This window comes from Pygoscelis adeliae, unplaced genomic scaffold, assembly GCF_000699105.1.
Source record: "Pygoscelis adeliae isolate BGI_AS28 unplaced genomic scaffold, ASM69910v1 Scaffold513, whole genome shotgun sequence".
Classification (NCBI taxonomy): Eukaryota; Metazoa; Chordata; class Aves; order Sphenisciformes; family Spheniscidae; genus Pygoscelis; species Pygoscelis adeliae.
This window is the reverse complement of record NW_008824591.1, coordinates 1221423-1245394: the sequence shown is the minus strand read 5'-3', so window position 1 is coordinate 1245394 and position 23972 is coordinate 1221423. Positions and strand designations below refer to the sequence as shown.

Genomic DNA, 23972 nt, shown 5'->3' with positions numbered 1-23972 from the left:
AAGGCTGGAGGCACTGCTTGCACTGCGGTACTTGGCTTCAGCTCCAGGAGCAGCAGAGATGTAACGGCCACTCCCATTTGTGAGCCCTCCTGCAAGTCATAAAAACAAGATGAAATAAAGTGTCCGAGGGATTAATTTACAACCTGTGCCTGCCATTTTATTTCTAATTACTCCTTTTCCACCAAGATGGGTTTCTGACGTGGTTCAACTAGGAAGTATTCTCAACTAAGCTAAGTGAGCTGCCCCCAAAATAATTTAGATGGGGATGTGTTCAAGCGTAGTTCCTTAGCATGGCACCGTTGTGTTGTTAGGACCAGCTACAGATTCAGCAAAGAACAGACTGTAACAACTTCTGTTCCTCACTCTGTCAAAACTGTCTAAAAGAGACGAATTATCAGTTCCACCATTTGCTAACCTGCTGTTTCTAATTACCTTATCCTCCATCCTCAGGTTTTTTTCCACCTATCCTGCTGCCATGCAAAGGACTGATTTAGAAGAAGTGTACTGGGGGTGGGGGACAGATATAAGATGAAATTAGACAGGAAAAAGGCAGCAAGAAGCAAGTATAAAAATTTTGGATATAAAAACCAAATCACCATTAAATACAGGTAAATAGCAATAAAATAAAAACAATAAATAAATACTTTAAAAAATCCTGTGCTTTCACAAATGCCCTAAAGATTTTCATCCACATTAAGACAGCTGCCGAGTTACCCAGTAACAGGTACGGGGACTAGGTAATGCTTCATCATATAGTTAGCAAACTGCGAGCGTTGATAGGAACCAACTTAAACCTTTAAACGCTGTTTCCTTGCCTGTAATTTTTTGACATTTGCTTCAGAGCTATGGCAGAGGACTCTTCCCTTTCTTGCAGGGCTCGGGATCCCTCTGCTGGTCAAAGACCGCAAGATGCCTTGAGCGAGTATGGTTTTTCCTGGGTGGGACAAAGTCCTCCCAAGAAAAAAGTTCTTATCGCATGGGAACCTGCCACCTGAAAGGCCAACGTGCGGCAACGAGGGCAAACCACCTGAAAAAAAGAGCTACAAGAAGTCTTTGCAAAGGAGGGAAGACCTTCAAGGCAAACATCGGTAGGACTGTCTGCAAAGAGAACAGACCTTCTCCTGGCAGCCGTGCACATGACAGTGTCTGAAATAAAAATATTAAATAAAACAAAAAAAGAGCTGAGTGAACTGCACTCCTCTGCCATCGATGCCTGAAGGAAGCTCCCATGCAGGAAACACTATGTGAGAATTAAGTACCTGGTAATGGCCTAATTAAGCTCCCCTGTCTCTGAGCTGGGCAAACGTGTTCTGACTTCTCTGGAGCTGGTGCCAAACCTCGAGGAGAAGGAGACTTGAGAGCTTCTTGTTCACATCTCCTTCTTACGCTGCTTTGCCAATGGTGTGGCCATCATCTTGTCTATCTGACTTCTTAATTGAGCAAGAACCCCGAAAAGTGACCGAGTGATATTCCTTACTGCTGGGAGGACCAGGATATTCAAAGGAACAGTAAATCGCCTCTCAGGTAAAGGAAACCCAACAGCAACAAGCTGAGCAATGGCATACTGACGTTTTAGAAGAGCTCAGAATTACCACTTGTTTTTTGAAAGCCTGAAGCAAGTAATAGTCATAGCACTAAGGCGCTAAGTGGAAAACTAGCTCCTGACCATCTGCAAACGGCTGTAAGAGGAAAGGGTTTAGCACTCACACTTATCGCCTATGCCTTATCTCTTAGTTAAGAGGGAAAGCACAGTTTGTACAAAGTCTTCTCTGTCAGAGGTTTTCTGAGAAAAACCTTCTTATCTTTTTGGAGATTCAAAATAAACCACGAATTACTCCAGTTTTCTACCCGTCGGTCTTTCTTCTGATGCAGACGCTGACTGCAGGTATCCCCATGATATTCAACATCATACTGGGAATTAAGAGACCATGTGGGGGTCAGGTTTCCTAAGTCAAGCAAGCGCTTCTGAAACCCACCTGTCAACCACCAAAGGCCAGAAACCTTGGAGCACCTCAAGCTCCTTTATGCCAATATGTGGCTGGGAACACAGTGAATTTGCCAGATCCCAGACTTCAATGGGATCTTACCGATAACTACAATGAAACAGCTCCTTGTTCAAGAGCAGTACACGGAGGCTGGAAGCTCCCGAAGCTCTTAGGGACACTAGGTTAGAATAAAGGGGCAAAAACTCCAAAGAAGGGACAGGACTCCTGCAAGATGTTGGCGTGGATCGTTTCTGCTGCGTCTTCAGCCACAACAAACTCCAAAAGGGGGTCTGCAAACTGTGCGGAGACATCCTATCGTGCTAACACCATGCTGCCCGTGCGAAGCACTTGGCACCCACATACAACAGCAAACCAGTGCTGTATGCACTACACAGAGGTTGTATAGAAGGGACAGCTGTGGTGTGGTTCTGTCTCTGAACATATTTCTTAAAACTGCCTGGGATTTGTCAGGAAAAATCTGTATCTAGGGAGGACAAAGTGCAGGCTCTATCCTGGGGACTCCAAGGTGGATGCGTTACACAGACTCACACCATGGCCGTAACAACTGAGCATTTCCTATTTTGAAATGGTAAATCATCTTCTCAGTGCTTGCTGGGACACTTGAGACAGACGTTAACCTGAAAGAATTACTGATTTCAGGGAAAGAAAAGGACAATGAAAGGATGAATCAAAAAGAAAACACAGGGGAAGAAACACAAAGGCTGCTGTCTGAAAACAAAGCACTTCTTAAGCAAGCTTCCAGGGACTTTTATAAAGCCCTCAAATTGCTCTGCAACGCAGGGGTTCCCCGTATGAGAAATGCCAAACAATGGGGAAAAAAAGGAAGACGAAAAGATGGCTCTGTGAGAAAGCAGGCGCAGAAGACGTCCCTGCTGCTCGCCCCTACTGAGGGCTCAGTGCAGAGGCGCCAGGCAGCGCCCGCCCAGCCAAGGGGACCCCACGCTGCCTCCCCGGGGCTGGGAAGGGCAGGAGCCAGCAGCCCCTGAGATGCCCCCCCCCAGTGTCACTGCACCCCATGCAGCCCAGTGCCAGCGTCTGCCACCAGCTGCCCAGGGAGACGCAGCCCTACAGCCCTCCCAGTCGCTCACAGCTAAATGGTTATCAACTCCCCAGCCAGTTTTCCCAAAAACCCTCTAATAAATTAAATTCCCACATGTGTGCATCAGCTTCCTCACACCAATCCTGCCTTTTAAATTACAGGCTGACTAAGGTACGGGGCAGCTCTCTCCCAAGCAGCTCCTGCAAGAAAATCATAAAATTAAAATAATCGCTTATCCGCTGCAAATCCTGATCCCCATTCCAAACTGGGAAAACCCGGAGCTGGACAGATTCAGCCCCAGGATGCAGCGTGATAAGCGTTTCTATTGGGACCATGCCAGCTACACACACAAGGGCTGACAAAACTCGTTTGGGGGTCTACATGAACTGATGTGAAGTGTAACCTGGCCAAAATTAAATTTTATAATTTTAAAAAAACATATGTAGTAATTTATAATTCTGCAATTTTGATCAATACTGGGGAAGAGGGCCCCTGCTGCTTTAGCATCCAAAAGTGCACATTTATTTACAGTTGCTTTGTCCTAGCCGTGCACAGCTGTATACATTGCATATACCTTTGAGTTTAACAGATGTATTTAGCTCAGCCTTCCTCCCTCCAGTAGTTCTTTTCATAAGAACTGGCTGCATGGTTATTTCAGGTACTTGTGATTGCCCAGTCATTTCACAAGGTCACTTTACAACACCAGAAAAAAAACCCTAGCTTGATAAATACACACCATTTTTCACAGCTATGAGCTTTCAGAAAGCTAGAAGAGCCAGAGCTGAATCTTTACGCACACCACCAACCCAACAAATGATCGACTTGCGCATCTATGAGACGTGACAAAGTCAAACCCACAACTTACACTGCATTTAACCATAGATTTGCTGATTGCAAGTCAGATTTAATGCCAACTTCTTACGTCATTGTGTAACCCTGAAATCAGAGTTACCTGAAGTGACTCTCCCAGGTTGTCTCCTCCCACGTAATGCAGTGGTAGTAGGACATGGTTCTAAACCCGACTGCTCTAATCTCCCTCTTTGCAAACACCACATTTGGGTGTTCCCATCTGTCCTTTCATTTTTAGATATTTAGAAATACTCCTTGTCCTCTTTATCACAAACAGGAGTCAGCCTCAAGCTTTTTATAAGGAAAAGCAATGTCTGTGCTGTTTTATAGCATTAAAACTTATTTTATAACCAAAGGAAACTACAACTACATTTAAACACTGTCTTCCGTTACAGGTGAAAGGGAAACTTAAAACACCAAAATGACCTTTTACGGATTTCACGGTGAAAACCACACAAATGCAGAGCTACTCTAGGTGAGATTTTTCTTCCAGCGTCACCAAGCACAAAGTCAGCTGTGGAGAAAACCTGGTTGCAAGGAGAGGAATGTTTTGTCAAGATGGGAAGACCCACTAACTGCTCTGGGACACAACCCTTCTATGTAAATGGTAACTCCGCTTTCTTTCCAGAGTTTGTTCTCAAACTGATTAACCTTTCTCTGATGCAGTTTTTAAGATTCATTCTTTTGTTTGCCTGCAGGGGCAACAGACTTTTTCTAGTGCCAGATTTGGAATCTGGTTAGCCTTCAGCATTAATTTATTGTAGCTATTTAACTGTCAGCTTAAGGACTGTACAGCTGCATAAATAAAGCTAAAAACCCTTCCAATTCTATTAAAGCTCTGAACAAGGAAAGATGGTAAATCTAAACTTGATTTCAAAAAATCGTATTTATTATTATTCCATGCTAACCTTTAGCCAGCATCAAATTTATCACACATGCATATAAAAAACATGACAAATATAGTATTTGATGAGTGTGTATATGCATGGAAAACTGCTCTGATAACCAAAAATTTTGTTAAATCCAGACAGATATGCGACAGAACCAAAACAAAGTGATTTTTTTGAGCAAGTACTAAATTATCTGGTCCAGATGCAACGAATAACCTATCTTGTTTGTTTATGAGGCCTGGAAATGAACACTTCAGGAAGTTCACATGAGCATCGCTTTATTATTTAATATTTGCTTTCTTTAAAGATTTACTTTATTATATGTAAGAGCTCCGGGCCAACTCGAAGCTCTTCCAGAAGATGCAGCTTCCATAAAGTAATGCATCTTACAGATACTAATATATCTTATTTCTTAAGAAAGCCTCTCCCATGTACTAATGTGCTTTTGATAAGGCCACGTTGATGGGGAATTTTCAAAAGCAAACTCTCAAACTCCTCAGCTAAAAGCTAAGTACTGCTCCAGATAACATTGCGTATTTTGATAAAAGAAGAAACTGTATCCTAAGCTGATTAATTTATTATTGAAAACTTAATGGGTATTTTAAAACATTTGACAAGTTTAAGGATCAGCCCTACATATCTATTTTATTCAAGGATAGCAAACAATTGGTGCTGTTACTGAGACCTGCGCAAGAAAAACAGTTTGTTTTTCAAAACTTGGAAATGTTATCCATAATTTAGAGACGAGGAAACCAGGAGGCAATACAGAAACCTTCCTGTTTAACAGCTGAACTACTGTGAGAGACACAGACACGTAACATAGGTGCTACAACCCCTGCTTCAGTGCTTCACCTACTTCTGCAAACACAGGGTCCCTGCCACAGGAATAAGAGCAGCAGCTAGGCAGGTATCTCACCTACCCAGCAGTGGGGTGTTCACATCTCTGCTCCGAGGGAGAGCAGAGCAGTAACCTGCAGTGCTGGGACAGTGGCACTGTGGCTCTTACCCAGGTTTAAACTTGAAGATGATCCATGTGAAGATAAGGAAGGTGGTGGAGTCTGAGAGTGGCCAGGTCCTTGGCTGGGCAGAGGCATTCCCACAGGTCCAGGAGAGGAGGAAAACCCAAGGCCATTATAAAAACTGTGTCCTATAGGTGTCAAACTGCTGGATGTCCTCTTGTACAGGTCACTGCTCCCTGTAAGGGAGTCTCGGCGGGAGCCACTGCCCGTGTTGGAGTTAGCAACTGAAAAGAGGAAGAGAGTAAAATTGTGTGATGTCAACAAGCTGCCCGAGACAACTGGATAGCTGGACAGCCAGTACAACGGCACCTATTAACAACTGCATTGCACCAGGCTGTTGTTTTCCTAAGGGTGTTGCATGCGCCCAAATGAAATGCATTAATTAAAACCACATTGTTAATGATCCAGCAGAAATCCTCGATTTAAAAAATTAGCTTGAACCCTGTCTTTGCATTTATAGTTTTGTAGTTTTTATACCAATAGAACACATCAAGAAATACAGCTCCAAAAATCTACAAGCAGAAAGATCAAGAAGATAAAAATCTACCTAAAGGAAGTGACAGAACGCAACGACAGTGAACACGTTGGCTTTTGGACACAAACACTCAAGGCTTTGCTTCTGAACCTTCAGGAGAAGGTTTGTATACTTCAAAGCTCTTTTCCCCTAAGCATATGACTTAGTTTAACAGAAGATATTAGATCACCCTACAAGCATTGCCTCGTATTTATTCTTTAGCCATTAGAGCTAAAACAAATCCAACATGAGATTTTATCTATTCATGTTTACTTAAGAGCATGTACAGCTTCGTGTACATTTACTTGAAATCCTTGTGCTCACCTTTCATTATATTAGAAAACAGCTCCTGTTTGCACCAAGCTTTATTGAGATGGAAATCAGAATTCAATTTAACACATAAACCCAACATTTTTTTGAAGAGTTGTCTTGATAGTCAAATACAAACTCTTTAAATGCACTGCCAACTTGAGGGGGGGGGGGGGGTCGGGTGAGATGAAAATCGATGTTGCATTAAAATCTTGTTTAGTAAATAGTGAAATTTTTAACTGCAATGAACTCACCATTTTTCATGACTGCACACAAGTTCTAGAGGCAACAGCCTCGCATTTTTATTCATTGATTGAGGGAAAACAAGTTTGTGCATCTTGACATTGAGCAAACTAGTAATTGAATTCAATTAGTTAAATAAACTGAAGTGAAAGAAGTGAATGCTGTGTTTACCTAAATCCAAGATGCTTCAAATTCTCAGGCTGGGTTTAAGAAAAATATTTAGAATAACTTTTATTTAAAACTGTAATTTGATGCAGTGACAGTATGACCCTCAGTCTTTTCTGATGGAGCAGGTTCAAAAGGCATGTTTTAACTTGCCCTTCACACTGATGAAAGCAGGAAAGTTCAGGACATAATTACTACCTCTGAGACTAAGCAGTAATTAAAACAACTGTTCTACTTCAAAAAAACAAACCTAAGGCAAAAAAACCCCAACCCACAGACATCTTTCTGGTTTGGTTTTATTCTGAAGAAAATCTTTGTCTCTAACTGCCTAACAAAGAAATCAAAACAAACCATATATGTAACATTTCTTGCAACCACAGTAAGTGACTTTTTTGGGTGCAAGATAGAAACAATTCCCAGAATAAAGCATGGAAACCACCTCAGATCAGCGTTTTTAAAATCACGAAGAGTTACTTAGCCAATATTCTGAGGTAAGAGTTAGCACACAGATGGTTACCACTCTGGAGCCAATTCCTGTTAATCCAGTATCTCCAAGCACGTGCAAGTAAAGGCAAGGAAATTCAAAGCTGTTTAATAACTTAATCTGTAGCAACAAGGGGACGACATGTACAACAAAACAAATTCATTGCTTTGGTACTTCTAATATATCATCTGCTAAAAGAAGTTTCACCAGAAAGCGCTGCAGATTTTGAAAGCCAAAGTAGTCCCTAAAGGAAAATTTCCACTTAACTTCAGAAGAGGAGGGCTTGGCAGTTCGGTGCACCAGAGCCAGCTCCAGCAGCTCACAAGCCCACCAGCTGCATTTGGAGCTATCTACTTCTCTCCTTTTTCCCCATGAAGAAGCTGCTGTTCTTACCTGCTGTCCCAAATCCTCCCAGCGCAGACCCCAGCGTGGCACCGAGAGAGCTGCTGCTTCCGAATCCCAGGGAAGTGTTGGCAGGCTGGGCAGAGCCCTGAGAAAAGAGTGAGCTGCTCTGGGAATTGCTGCTGAGAGAGTTGTTGCCGTAAAACGAGCTGGATGCCAGGTTGTTGGTGGGCTGCTGCTGGGGCTGGGGTTGGGGCTGCTGAGTTCCTAGAGGGCGAAATGGTCCGTTTGTCGTTCCTGCCAGGCCACCCGCTGCACCGTTGGCCGAAGCTGCAGCCGCTGCCACTGCTACAGAGAAAGTAATTGGAAACATAGACTGAAAAATCCATTTTCGTAGCAGTTCTGGAAGTTAAAACTTAGCAGGTTCCTTTTATTTACTATAGATTTTTTCTTTCCTCTCAAGATGAAAATCTCCCTTTCACATCAAACACTTTACTTTCTAGCTGAGCTCCACAAGTCTTGCACAGAGCCACTGAATACTAACAATGCTTAGTTATTATTACTGCTGTTTGTATTATTAGAGCTACACAGATCAAACACACAAAAAGTTCTAAGATTCAAATCAATACAGCCACACACTTAGCAATATCCAATTAAGAAACACAAGTTTTGCAATAAGCAAAATTGTCCTTTAGTGCACAAAACGCAATCCTACAGTGCTAAGAACATCAAAACCAAGTACTTTTGTTTTTCAGCCAGTTCCAAAGTAAAAGAAAAAAAAAACCAAGACCTACAAGGAAACAATTAAAAGGCCCATTTCATAATCTGTTACTAACACTGGCAAAGACTGCTTACATGCACAAATTCTGGCCGAAAAATTTCTTTTAAAGTCTTGAACTCCCAAAGAACCCCAATAAAACCCAAAAAAACTCATGGCAAAGGCCAGGCGTGTAACATTTTACGCAAGGCGATCATTTGGGAGTTCTACACAGGCTAAAACCTTTTATTACATGGGAAACTAGATGCCAGCAGACAAATTTAAATAACTGTCATGAAACTTTGCAAAATAATAGAGTTTATGCGACGCTACCTCTCTGAGGCTGTTCTGGAGGCTCAGCCCACAGTGAGCACGGAGGATGTTCTCAACAACAATCCCCGCAGTGGATCTCAGTGAGGGCAAGTGTGTCATCATCGCCAGCAGAGCCCAGAGGATCTCAGGTCCACCCTCCACCGGGGATGGAGCAGATTTTCGCTTGATAGGGCTGGGACTCACCTGCTTGCGCTGCAGAGGAGCTGATGATGACTGGAGTGGGGGCTACCAGACGGACGGGGGCCCCCAGGCCGTTCCTGGCCCCTGCATTCACCACGAGAGCACCTGTTTGGTCGTAGTAAGCAGCAGGAGCCAGCACTGGGTAACCTGAAGGAGCAAATTACAGGTGCACAGGTAAGGTAACAAGCAGCGCAACGCATGGCAGATCAATCGTCTTCAGATGAGTACAGTGCAACAGGACTTGTAAAGGAAAATCTGAATGGAAAAAGAAAAAGCAACAACAGCTCTGCTTCTCCTGAAATGGGGGGGAAAAAAAATATTCCATATTAACAGTCTATGACTTTATACTAGTAAGACTTTCAGGTAGAGAAAATGTGTGTGTCGTGTCCCCCCCCGAACCTACTATACTAGCATTGCCCTCTGTGTAAATTCAGTTATACAGACAAAAAAAAAGGTCTTAAAATACAAAAGCACTATTTCTTTTCCCTTATAAGTACGAAGTGTGCTGGGACTTTTCATATATGTGAACACACTGCACTTCCAACTCTCCCACTGCATGTTGAAGTTGTTCATTGTGCACGCGCATGCAAGTAAGGCATGGAACTTAAAAGTTATGTATTTTTGAAGGTATGTCTCATAAAGCATTCTTTAGTATACAGCTATTTAGGTACCTCGCTATATAATTCTACAGTTAAATAAAACTTTCAGGAAAAAGGTGAAGTGATTCTCCAGGGTGGGGTCACAAAGAGAACGTTCTCTGTGAATATTTGCTTTGTCAATATAACCCCCAAAGCCCCAATAACACAGACTGAAGGAAATCTGCAGATTACTTGAAAACATGCAAGTTACAATTCACTCTGTAACTTAATACAGCAACATTCTTCTTAAACTATAAAACCCCACCCAGTGTAACAACCATGTGACACTTCCAGTGAGGAGACCTGAGGCCGAAATAATCCTGTTCTCTTACATTTGACCAGCAGGACATACTTCCACATTATTCAAAAAGATACTTACGTTTGCCCTTTGCCTTTACAATAATATCCTGTATAACTGAGTGTCAAAAGCATGTGTACCACACAGCCTCACGGATCAGAGCTAAAATTCATACAGTAGCTCCTCTCGCAGAATTACAAGTTACAATAAAACCCTGCTTCCCTTTATCAGTTTTCTTTTCTTGTTTTTAAGCTGCTAGTATTTGCCTGGAAAAAATTATGAAGGGGAAGTCCTTATGCTGTTAGTCAACCACCTGGCAGGGATGGAAAGACAAGGCTAATGAATGGGACTAAGATATCTCTGAGGTTTTAAAACAGAGATCACATAAGCTAGCATGATCCACAGAAAAATCTGAAAGCAACTTCCAACAGGAGCCATCAAGTCTCTTGAGTACGCAAGCAACTAACGAACCCGTACAGCAATGCAGTTGATAACATTTGTCTTCATCTGTGACACAGGGACCTAAACCCTGATTTAGCTCAAATGCTGCATAGGTAGTTAAGTTTACATCTAACAGCCTCTCGAAAATGCCTCCAGATTAAAACCAAAAACCCACAGATTAAAACCAAAAAAAACAATAAAACCAAAATACTGCTGAATGCCAGGCAAACGTGACACCACGCAGAGACACAAGATATAATTTTCTTAGATCTCCCTGGGCACTGGAGAAGGTGCAGATCCCACGGAACCCCTACCTGGCATCCCCGCTGCCAGCCCTTGTCCAAAGGCAAGGGCAGAATTGACGGCTGCAGCAGCCACCAGCGGATCAGTCTGCTGTCCCTGCTGGTTCTGATTTGGGGTCAAAGGACGCTGACTGGCTCCTCCACGTAGAACCTGGAGGAGACAGAAGAACATCGATCTGTTTATTTTGGGACCCAGGAGCAAGCCACAATCACCAGACACTTGCAGGAGGCATCAGCAGCAGTCCACCTGAAGCTCTTGCACACGACGGCAGCTTTGTCACAACTAGCATGTGAAAACCCCTCCCCTTTACTCAGGACAGAGCTGCCTTCGCCACCACAAGCCTTCACGCTGCTACCACGGCTAAATGCAGAAGACCCAATTTAAATTATACATCCCTTCTCAGGCTTACTGAGCATAATCCGGAAGTGCTTCATCATCTGACCTCTTTCATTTCTTGATACACCTCCAACACTCATCCTTTGTTAGAAGTGTTTACAAGGCGTCTGTCCCATCCCAGATAACATTTGCTCTCTGCCACAAAAGCAGCGCTGAAAGCCCACTTGAGCAGAAACCTTAAAAAGCCCAACTTAGGAGCTGGGGGCTGATGACACGAGGTGACATGGGTTTTTCCGAGCTGCCAGCCTCCATAGAAAACAGCGACCCAGTGACATGACACTTACTCATCGGAAATAATGACCAAAGATCACACACCGTCTCTTATATGTAGCTCTTGTGGTTTAAGCACAGGTTGCTCTCAAAAGGAAAGATGGCAATCTGACCTTTCCTGTCATTACCTGTGACAGGCTTTGTTTGCAAAAGCCTTTTACTCAAAGTGGTGATGCAAGAGTCTGCACCCAGTAGCGAGGTCAGCTTATTAAAACAGCCATCCTTTGGTACTCAGCATGCCTTGTTGCAAAAAGTAACATAGTGTGTCTCACCCAATAAAGTTATTAAAAGGAAAAAATGACTTTGTGCACTGAGAGACTGGGAGAGGATCCTGCAGTTAGCCGATTTCGACGTGCATCCCAGAGTTTGCTATCGCTGTCAAAGCCTGAACGTGAACTCTTCAGCCTAGGGAGTCTCACAAGTTGCAGCTGCAACACACTGTGCAAAGGCACTGTGCAGAATGTACACGATGGATGGCAGGCTGCAGGAAATGAAATGTTGGCGTTTTTTTATAAATATGCTATTAAGATGCCGTAAGCATCACAAATCAACTGTCCGTAATCATCGCTCTGGGTTTCCAAAACATTTACCTCAGCACTTCTTAGAAAAATTTCATCCAAAAAATATACACTCTATCCTCTTACGGGTGGAAGGTTTGTATTAAAAACAATACCCACGATCCCCACTCATGCCTGCTTCACAGCTATAAAAGTAATGAAAAATATTATAAAGCCTACTCATGACTGTTATTTTTTATTTTAATAGCCTAAGCCTTTGCAGAAGCTCTCTTAGCACACACCTTCCTTACGGGGAAAGGCTCCCGGTTTGAATGCCAAAGCATAAATGGCTTTATCACACTGTGAATGCCGTTTTACCTGTGTGCAGGGGTGCGTGCAGGAGGTCTGTTCAACATGCTCCTGTCTGTGACCTGCCAGGTGGGGAGGTTTGATGATTAACTTTGTCAGGAGCAAAGTGTTCTCCTCCTGATCACCGAGCCAGAATCATTGGTGTGAAACATCACTGTTTTTATTATCTGAAAAGGCCTTACAATACTACCAAACACGGGTTTTTGCTTTAGTTTTCAAAGCAGAAGGTAATAAATTCAGCTGCCAATTGCCATCTTCTATTAATTGCTATCTCAAACGCATGAGGACCGGAAAGGAAGGCTTTGTGTTACCATGAAAAAGGAGCTGCCTCACTGCTTGGTAGGATAACGAACCCATTTTGTTTCCAAGCAGGAAGTACCGTGGGACAGAGGCTGATAAAACGAGTGCTGAACCAAATACTAGACAAACTAGCTGGGGTTGTGCCGGAGAGCCGGCCAGGTAACAGAAGCCCGAGTCCTCTTCTTGACACCTGTCCTACGGGCCCTTCCGAGGTCTGAAAGGAGAAAAGTGGAGCATATCCAACCGTATGTCCAAGGGGAACAAGAACCAAAACAAGGATGGTGGGACGCCTCTCATCCTTCTAGCATTTAACTTAACAAGTTTAGCAACCATCAGTTTAGTCTGAAAGGTTGGATTTTTTTTTTTTTAAATGCCAATTCAAATAGCAAGCTAACAATTTGCACTCCCGTACAGCTTCATAAAACGTTTAGGATGGCTTTTTGTTATAGTAAAAGAAGAAAATTATTGTTCCCTATTAATTCTTGTACCAGTCTCTCAGTTTCCACCTTCTGCTCCAGTAGTTGCTAGAGTCACATTTGTGTCGTCTGCATCAGAGGTACCACTATGACTAAATACCAGACCTTTAAAATGCTTATTTTACCTAACTGAAGTTAGGGAAATTAACCTAGTTAAATTCCAAGTATAGGAAAAAAAAAAAAACCAACAAAACAAAACCCCAACCACAAAAACCAAACAACCCAAAACTGAACAAGAAATTACACAGTGATTCATCACAAAGATGCGTAACAATTTTCAACAGCAGAAAAAGCACAGGCTATATCATCCAATATGCTGTCACTGCCAAGGGATTAAGACAGAAGAGGTGGATGGTGCAAACCCTATCAAGCACACATCATTTACAAAATATGTAAGGAAAAAGTTCCCCTTATCAGCCCCCAGTGTGACCTCTTAACTGTTTTTTTTTTTTAAAAAAAGCAAATACCATTTAAACAACAGATACCTGTCTCAATATTCACCTCTAACACGCTTAAAGGGGTAACAGCAGATCATATGAAAAACCTTCACTAACTTCATTAATTTTGCCCTTTTAGGTGTCAAATTCTCCAAATTTTTGTGCAGACTAAAGCAAAACAGCTGCACAGTTCGCCTTCTACAAATAGCAAATTCAGTGTTTTCTTTTTGCACTCATCTTTTGTCCTCAAGTCCTCACATGGATACCAAACTAATTAATTTTGCTATTATTTTGACCTTTTTAAAGCTAGTCTTCACCAAAAAAAGCATCCTATACTGGACAGCACCCTGAAGATAAGAACACACTTACTGACATTTAGTATTTGACACACATTATCATCATCTCCACAGCCTTCGAGTTGCAGTGATGGGCACAAAAACAGATTGCAAGATGATTATTTCCACTCGCATGCCAATGGCATGTGCTTTCTACCGCGTCGCTCAGCAGCGTTCACAAACTGATGAGATTATTTGTTTTCCAAAGCGTTAACACGCAATAATTCACCACCACAAATGTACGTGCGCTATCCTCCATGTGCGTGATGCACAAATGACATAACAAATGTATAGCTGTTTCTTCTCCTTTTTTTAAGAGAGGGCAAAGGCTCTTCTCCTCAATTACAACTGAGCGTCAGGAGCGGTCATTCAAGAATAATTAAAAATAATAATAAAAAAAAAAAATCGAGATTCTTCAAATCTGTGTTCCCTGTAAATGACTCGACATGCAGAGCATCCTACCCCTTACCTGTTGTTGGCCCTGCTGGGTTTGCTGAGTGGTCTGCTGATTTGCCGAATTAGTTGCAGCGGCAGCTGCGGCAGCTTGCTGCTGGAAGAGACTGGCAGGATAAACCCCCCAGGGCGTAACTCCATAGTACTGGTGAGGAACAACCGCCGGACCTAAAATGAGAAGGGGATCAGTGAGCTTCTGTAGCGTGACAAGCGTTACACAGCAAACCGTCACCAAAAATACCTGCTCGTCATATTTGGTTTAACAAATCCTATTTCAAGGTGATCTGCTTTAAATCCTTTGCAAATATGGAGGGATTCTGGCATTTGTATTACTCATTTTTAAAAAGCTTAGAAGTCAGACCTAAAATTTCATCTTTACTTGCTTTTACCTTATTGGATGAGGTCAAATTCTGCTACCAGTGATCCTGTTGAAATTCCATGTTTTTACAGTTGTGCCCTAATTTTATAGTGAAGGACCAAAACTTTATCTCTAACCAAAAGAGAAGGAAATTTGTTTAAGCACGGAGGTATACACGTCTCTTCTAATCTCAGCTGACATTCACAGCACAATAACATCTACCATTTAGCTCCCCAATAAGTTAAAAAAAAAACCTCTTTGCAACTGAACAGAATCAGTTCTCAAGTGTTTAAAATGTTATTTTTCTAGCCGCTCAGTCCTACTTTGCATTTGCAAACCACCATAAAAGAGGCTGTATGATCCTGTATCTTTTCACATTCCCTCCTCCTCCAACTTAAGAGGCTTAAAAAAAAATAATCTTGGAGAGCACCAGAAAAAGCGTAACTTTTGAAGATTCACTGTGTTTTATCAAGTCTCAGGACACCACACGCTTAATTTGACGATAGCAGAATGGCAGCCTATATCCTTAAATAATTCTAGTTGGCATAACGCTGAGGAAGCAGCGAGTACTCTGCGCTGAACAGTGGAGTCCCTCCCACCAAACAACACGTATGTGAATTCAATAATATTTTTTTAATATGTCTGTTCTATAACTTTTGGAAAGGTCAGCAGAAAAGTAGAAGTATTTCCTTTGCTATTCAAATGCATCACCTATCCCACAGGTTCCTTCCCCACAGTAGGAGTAACTTACATCATGCTAGACTTTTTAAGGTAGAGTGCCACAGTCATATTTGATGCTGTAGAATAAGTAAGTCTTTGTGAATTTGAACCACAGGCTTTTCTTATATGGAGTAAAAACAGCTTCTATTTTAAGAGAGACTGTTAGCATTTGAGTTCTAACCAAGTCATTTTAGTATTGCTGTTAGTTACATCTTACAGTAAGACCCTGCAAGGAGAACAAGTGTAATGCACATAAAGACTGTAAGCGTTTGCCGCAAGAGACTTAAAAGCTGTTCCCCCAAAAATGAGGGATGCATCTCCCCCCAAAAAAGGGAGATGCAAAAAGACGCTGCTGAGTGTAAGCTTGGGTATGACAAAGGAGGAAAAATCCAGGAAGTACTTTTTTCTTTTGGTTTTGCTTTTTACACAGTAACATGTTTGTCTCAAATGAGCTACTGCATAACACAAAAGCAATCCACTGTACAACAGTGGATCTCAGCCTGGAAGAACTACTGCTCCCACAATTAATACTGCAGACTGGTGAGATTCAGCAACACTTCAAGATATTCATTTCATATTTAATGTCAAATATTAAATTCATATTTCAAAAGTGTAGTAGTTACTCTCCTTTATTATTTTGTTTTTAACCACTGTTCTTTCCCCAAATTTAGCATTTTGTAGCATCATTAACACACACGCCCAGCTCTCTGTACAGCAGGGAGATGTTACAAGCAGCCTGGTGTCTAACGCCGGGCACTTCACACCAATACGTGCTGAACAGTTGGATTTGTACCTCACTAAAGCTCTGCCACGAGATCCACCCTTGCTGGATTTACTGTGTACCGTCAGACAGAGAAGGTGACTTGTCTGTCTTGCTCAGATTTGGCTTGGAGCAGCAACCACTCGTTTCTTACCTTCCAACCTGGAAATTCATGAGCAGTGGCAGCTAAAATTAAAAAGCCTGCAGAAAATTAATCAGTCCCACAATGGTACTGCCTGTCTTGACCTAAGTAGTTACAGACACTTAGCTAATCACTGGATTATAACCCGTTTGTATTCAGACAATGCAGATCAGATGGCAACTGCTAGGGTGCTTCTGCACTCAACAGGAAAATAGTCGAAACTGCTCCGTTTTATGCAAGTAATTAGTCTGCGTTTGCCCTTAGGCTACTGGAAAGTTGCTGCAATTCCCTTTATCTGGGCAAAACATGGGCATCTCTCTGGGTTATTTTAATCTCAGTTCCAATTATCAAACAAGCATAGTCTAGATGGGTTTTTTTTCCCAGTTAGAGGTTGCTCATCTGATCTGCAAAAGCCTTAGGTGTTTTAAAAGAAGAAGAGACACAAAGTCTTTGAAGTTTGCAGGCAGCTGGGCTTAAAAGAGCTGCAAGTCTGGCTCAGCTCATTTGAGCACACGGTGAGGCTCATTATTGAACAGCGTTCTCAGTGAGGGCAAGCGTGTCATCACTGCCAGACTTACAAAAACACGCAGAGTGTTTCTTTACTTCAGGATATATTGCACCTGCTTTTACACTTATTAAAGATACACATACATAAGAAAATAAAAGCCATTCTAGTGCCTTTGAAATCAAATATTCCCACTACTATGTCTTACACGTTGGCCACAGACACCCACAAATATTCCTTTTAAGAAACATCAGCAAAACCATCTGTAAGTGTGTTCATAACAAAATTTTTGCTTTTAATCTCAGCCTTCACACTCAAATCTCTGTAAGCAGAAGCCATACCTGCTCTCTGCAGGAACAGCCAGCCCCCTCTTGCCAAGGATGAAGGCTTAGTGACCACCAGGTTAAACAGCCTCAAGAACCTCACGTCTGAAAATGCAAGGCTGCAAACAGCAACTTTATCAAATACTATTGACTTGTGAGCTGATCACTTCACCGTTACTGTTACGGCAACCACTGATATCCACAAAGTGGTGTCTTTTTAGGGATGGGGGTGAGAAACAGCTGAACTCAAACGGCTCTGGTGCAGCCCCATGCAAACCCTGCCATACAGCGCCTGGGGCCAGCACTGATCCAAAAGAGGAGACGCACCCTTGCATTACACCGTGCCCAAGGCAGCTGGGGAAGAGCCAGCCACACGTGCTCCCCCAAACCCCAGTCCTAGGCGGTATGTGCATGCATCCATACCTGTCTCCAGCTCTGAGCTGGCTCTGCATGGGACACAGGTCAGCACCAAGTGAATGAGGCTTCTAAGAAACCCAAGCTTGAGAAGCACAGTGCAGACACATCCAAACCAACTCTACCTTCAGTCTAGGAGCACTGTGTTTTTCCTGTATGCAGATTATTCCAGCATCCACTTCTCTACAAAGAACAGAAACACTTTTCTACCTGTAACACACCACCTCAGAGGGAATCAACATTTCCCAACTTGTCTTACAAAAGGCAAGATTTCTTTTTTTTGAGTGACATCTTTCTCAAATGATAGAAGGCAATTTCACAACACCTTTTGAAGACAGCAGTATCTTCCCCATAGTTTAAACTCACAAGTGATTTTCTTCCTGAGTCTAGGAAGCCCTTCCCTCTGCATTCAAATTTGTTCTTTAAAATGCTACTATTGTTGGGAAGAAAAGAGTATTATCACAGGGCTGACAGTCTTACAATCATGAAAAAGCTGCTGTAATGGCAGAATCTTAATTGACAGAATTATCTCCGCCATAAAACACACAAAAGTTTGCCCTCCACTCTAAGAGTAACTGTGAGCAATAAACTACCAACAACTCTAAACTCATTTCTTCCATCTCATAAACTTCTCCAAGTCCTCCCAATTTAACACTCCCATACACATCAGGGAGGCCTTCTGACTTTATACATAACTCTAAACATCTAAATTGCCCCATGCCCCTCCAGAGCTGCACTCAGTCATTACAGAAAAAAGGCTTTCCAAACTGCTCAAGTCTAGACAGAAAAGATGCTTTTCCTAAAACAAACATCAAAGGGTGAAGTTTGTTATTGCCATTTCTAGCTGTTAGGGTCCAAAGCCCGAGATGGATGAAGTAACTCATATTTCTCAGTGGTGTACCACCATAAGTACATTGCAGCGCATTAGATGTTCTTTTGTTTTGCTTTCAAGAGTCATAAAATTTAAGTTATTCAAGTAGAGATGCTAATGCCAAGTTTTGGGATGCTTTAGGTATCCTGGGGTATGTTATTTCCCAGTTCAAATTTATAAGGCCCCATTCAGATACTCAGGCAGCTGCAGCTTCAATACTGCTGAGAAAAAGGAAAAAAAAAAAAAAGTTGTCGCAAACATGCTTGCTGTTTCCTAGAAATCTGGCGGCAGTTACATGTGGTCTTTCTATGAAATCAAGACGCTGACCTCCTGCTCCACTGAACTTCAGTGTGTTACCGAAGAATGAGCACTAGCTTTAGAAGCACTGAGGAGATGCAAAAAGGCCAACCAGAATCCTTTTTTTTACAGTATTCATTTACAAAGCACTTCTTCTGACTGTAACTGGAATTGCTGGTGCTCTAGCACCTCTTCCCCACTAAGTCCTGACTGAAGCTTCCTACTTATATTCGCCACCAAGAGTTCAGGTCATTCATTCACTGCCACACATTCATCATCACATGATAGTTTATCGACTCCTGGACTATTAGAAATATCCTTGTACTCTAGCTCTTGGCTTTCTTCCATTTAGTCACAGCATCATTTGTTTGCCAACAACATGTCGTTACCTAAACTTAATCTTGCATTGTTATTATGCAATCAGCATACAAAATTCACAGCAGCCAAAAAGTCCAAAGCCCACATCTTCCAGTTATAATCTTGATTCTTTACATACTTCCATATGAACCATTAAAAATGCCATCCAGCCGGGTAACAGTTGCTGAAATCCCATTTCAGAGCTTGACCTGATACGGGCCTCAAAGCTTAAGAGCTAAGCGGTGGTTACGTAAGAGCTGTTAAACACGCCGAAAAGTCACGTACCAAACCACAACGCTGTTTGGCAGAGCGCTGTATTCACAAACAACCAACATTTTATGGTTCTGATTTGGTACAAGCTATCCCACAGAGGAAGAGATTTGCAGTGAGTATACAAGTTGTAAATGGAGCATGGCAACAGCGTGCCAGCTCCACCAAAACTCACCACTACTCTGAACTAAGCAGTTTTTAGTTAGGATGTAGAAGGCTTCCTTTCCCGGTGGCTAACGGAAAGGAAAGCATGGTTATAAAAATGTTTTTCTGAAAGTACATTCTTCCTTTGTCCTCAATGCTTAGGCAAGAACTTTATGGCATACACAGCAAAAGTTCAACGTACAATGTGTTCTTCACGCTGCCTCATAAGCTGTTTTACCGAGCTGTCATCTCAAGATACAACAATTTTGCCTATGACAGTTGGCAAGAATTTGGAAACTGATATGTGAACGTTTGGGAGAAAGATCTTGCACAAAGACAAGAGCCACCATCTTTGCTTACCATCTGGAAAACTGCATATTCACAGTATAAGCCTCACAGCAGATATGGGATGTTTTTACCTAAAGAACCTAAAAAGCATAAATTCTTAACAGACTCTAGCAAAGGGGAAAGATATCATTTGCAGGATGCGCTACAGTAAATCAAGCTAAACAGCAATGAGATACAACTTTCCTGGCAGGAAAACACATCCTCCATCTTTCTACCATTTAATAAGCATATTTTCAAAAGGTATCTCTCACTACTGTCAGTTACCAAAACACCCCAAACATGTAGCAACATTTATGTCTGCAAGTGTTCCATTTCAGATTTGCTCTGGTTGTTTATCCTCAACAGAAAGAGAGCCCATAGCAAGTGTTATACAAGAATTATCACATTTAATCTACAGAAAATAGGGTTTCCAAGACAAATTCTGTTTCAACTCACTGATGTACAATTATCTCTCCACAGAAATTACAATGTACTAATATTTAATTTCCACAATCACAGACTCAAGAACAGTTTTGGTACAGAAAACGGTCACGAATACACAGTCAACTGGAAGCATCTCACCTAATGTCGCAGCTGCTGCAAGTCCGGCTGCGTACGGATCTGTTCCCGGTGGAGCGGCACTGATGATGTATGGGTTGGGGACAAAGGCAGCAGGAGCTAAACCTGCTGAAAACATACCTGTCAGTAAAAACAAACAACTAGAACTGAAGCCCTACCAAAATACCTCTGGCTACCTGGCTGGTGAACACAAAAGCTCGCGTTGCTTTAGTATGTTCAAGCTTTTTACAGGTTGTGTAGGGAGTGAGCAACCACTGCATTTTCCAGAGTCTTAATAGAACAATCTACAGAGGATATAATTTACGTAGAAGAAACCCAATTCCAAGGATGCAATGTCCCATAAGGAAAGCTGAAGTGGTAAAATACTCTATATACAATACCCATACTTGCTCAGGTATCTCTGGTGCACAGACACACCCTTACTGTTTAGGTGACTGTTAACACCAGCTAGATATTAACATCATCTAATTGCTTGTTACTATTCTGTATTTTCTAGAGCAAGTTCCTCAAGAACCAATTTACCCTACTTTCTGAGTTCCATGCCCCCTACACAATACCAGTACTTCAATTAATTAGTTTGGAAGGAGCTCAGGAGTGTACAGGCAACATCGCAGGGCACTATCACTGCTGTGCAGGCATTACCTTCCTCTGCAAGGAAACAGTTTAATCATTAGAGAAATTACTGGTGGGCGGGAGGGGGGTGTGGAGGGGAGGTGAAGGTGAAGGGGAGTAAGTTAAAAAGCTAAATAATTTTAATTCAGGTCTATCCCTGAACTCCAATAAGCACACAAGCGCATTACAGAGCTGAGAGAGTCCCAATGTATTTGTATGGGGCTTTTGGGTAGGAAGAACTACCACTTAAATTGCTTATTGTGCTAAAAACATTTAACCCTAAGATAGTTTAACTCCAATCATCCACAAGTAGCCCTTCTACAGTTCTCCTGTTCTTCTAGGCACAGGATTAAGTGCTTTCTTCCCAGTTAATCTATACTGGTTTAATAATATGAATCATGTGTTTGCATAAATTACATCTTTAAGTTAAAGTCAGATCCCAGGCAGCTGACCCACAGGAAGCACATTCAGGTGTATGCTGAATTGTGCATTTTTCCCTCACTTCACTGTGCCACTTACCTCAATTCAAGCCTCACTCAAGAGCAAGCAAGTACTTCAAAACGCTCTCGTTACTGAACAGCACTCTCAGCAAGGGTAAGAGTGTCATTCCTGTCAGACATGAATGCTCTAGACCTTTTAAAGTGTGCAAGAGATACCTCCAGAATTTTTCAAATAAATCTTCAAACAATATACTTCTGCTTGCATGTCAATTACCAGTTGCAAAAACATATTTAGGATTCTCTAAAACCTACCAATCCTTTTTCCCTGCTATTTTCCCAACGTATTCTGAGGACTAACAGAAGTCCAGCAAAATGTAGTGTACTAAATGCAAGACTTACCTATGTGAGGCTGATGGGCAGCTGCCAACGCGTACTGCTGCTGCTGCGCTGCTGTTAGTTGTTGAACAGCAAGTGCATTCGGTCTTTGGAACAACTAAAGGGACAAAAGCACAAATATGGTCCTTTACTCATGCACAAAAAGCATTCTCTTACTCCCTTTTAAAGCAATTCCTTTACACTAGATTTATTTTCACAACTACAGACACTCCTCTTTAAAGGGAAACATTTCAAAAGGAACTGAAAAAAAACAAACCCCTTTGAAATCAATTGCCCGTGATAATCCACCTGAAAAAAAAAAAAATGTGCTTCTGAAGTACAGCTAAACCACAGCCAGGGTTTTCTCTGCTATTCTCTGCACAATGCCCGAAAGCCTTTTTTTTTTTTTCTCCCCAACTCCTCCTCAAACACACAGCCCCTAACTGCAGCCTGTGGATCAGTAGTAGCTGCTATGAGCACTTCCAGATCTTGAACACCACTCAGCACAGTGACATCGCAGTTACACCAGTGGACAACCCGTGCGACTCTCCCAGACGGTGTGAAGCGGCAAGCGGGACGGCAGGCGGGCTGCAGAGTGAGGCATGGGAGAGATTATACACTTGAGATGGCTTCAGAGCCAGCTGAAGAGCCATCAGATGGGATGCCAGCCTTGGGAGCTCACGAACCCCTGGACAAAACGCTTCCTTTACCTGCCAGCCTTCCACCTCCAGCATCTCCTACATGAATCCAGGCAAGGAGCATAAATTCTTCTTTGAACACAGACAGAAACCAGACCCGGAGACTTTTTGGTTAAGCCATCCAAAGTATATACAAGTTTGCCAGCTTACAGCTTACTACAATCTTGGGGAGCAATGGGCAGTGTTATTGAGAATAGAACACAACAACAGTGTTACTGAGAACAGTCGTTCTCAATAAGGAAAAAAGAGAGAGGATTACATTAGTCTTTCTTTAAAGAAAAAGTACTTTTGCTTAGGTTTTTTTTCTTCATTCATCCAAGTCCTTACTAAGCTTACTTCCCCAGCTTCCTATGCCAGAGTAGATGCTTCTACTTAAGTGAAACATTCCCTGCATCAATCCATTAGCAGACCATCACTCAGCTCGAATTAAAACATTTAAGAACACACAAGCTGAATCGCTCTGAAACTATCCAGAAGCAATGTTCATCCCCACTTACTTCCAAAAGTGATCATTTGAGGTGTGAACGACTTCACAAACCGCTGTGACAAATGTTTTCTCTCTCCACTCACTTGGAAAAAAATAGGCCTAAATGCCATACAATTTTCACACCTATTATCTCTGCCCTCCTTTCAGACAAGACAAGTACGTTACTTCAGCTGTCAGAAGCAGCAATAATTCTGCCCAAATTTTTGGCAGAAATTCACAACCCTCAAGAAGCAGCATGGAATCATTTAGAAAATTAGGGGGTTTTTTTATAGGCAAAAATTGGAGTTGGTTCTCCTGAGAGCAGGATGAGCAACTGCTCTGTTTAGGCAGGAAATCTGAAAAAAAGATGGATGATAGTCTACCTCCATTTTCTTCTCTTTTTACAAGTTCAGAAGGAGAAAAAAAAAACATGTTAAGGGCTCAGTATCAGATTTAAGATGTAGAAACTCAGTACTTAGGGCATCCAGAATTGATCTTCTGTGTGCCAAAAACCTAGTCACAACTGTTTTCCCCAAAGACTGCTCACAGATTGCTCACCCCTTAAGAGGCTGGGGCCCCTCCATATATCCAAGGAGTATTGTAATGCTGCTTATGGAAAAATATATCAAATCCACAGTTACTTTATTACCTCCCTGGGCCTAACATCAGGAGGGCCATAAAACACTCCTAGCAGTCTTCATGCAAAACACACCTTTTTTTTTTCCTTTTCTTTTTTCAAACATGTCATTCAACAATACTTCATGCTTACACAAAGTTGAGTGCTTGTAAGGGGCGTAATCTTTGTTAATGTACCATCTTTCATTAGTAGCTGGTTCAAATGCTCTACTGACGCCTTTTAGTTTAAAAAAGCAAGGACATCATGGACAACGTGACCTACAGAAAATAGAATGAGGGACACTGGCTCTGTAGGAGTCTCCAGCAACATCTCATTCACTGACCAGCATCAGCAG

General features: G+C 42.1%; 1 protein-coding gene across 1 annotated transcript in view; it reads right to left on the bottom strand.

Annotated features, from left to right (window-relative positions):
- Window positions 1-23972, bottom strand: part of PUM1 (pumilio RNA-binding family member 1) — a 76230-nt gene that overhangs the window by 12704 nt on the left and 39554 nt on the right. Inside the window, 8 exon segments of the mRNA XM_009322259.1 lie at window positions 3-89; window positions 5791-6027; window positions 7912-8208; window positions 9134-9277; window positions 10822-10960; window positions 14360-14511; window positions 20414-20530; window positions 21862-21955. Coding sequence (XP_009320534.1) covers window positions 3-89; window positions 5791-6027; window positions 7912-8208; window positions 9134-9277; window positions 10822-10960; window positions 14360-14511; window positions 20414-20530; window positions 21862-21955 — 1267 coding nt within the window.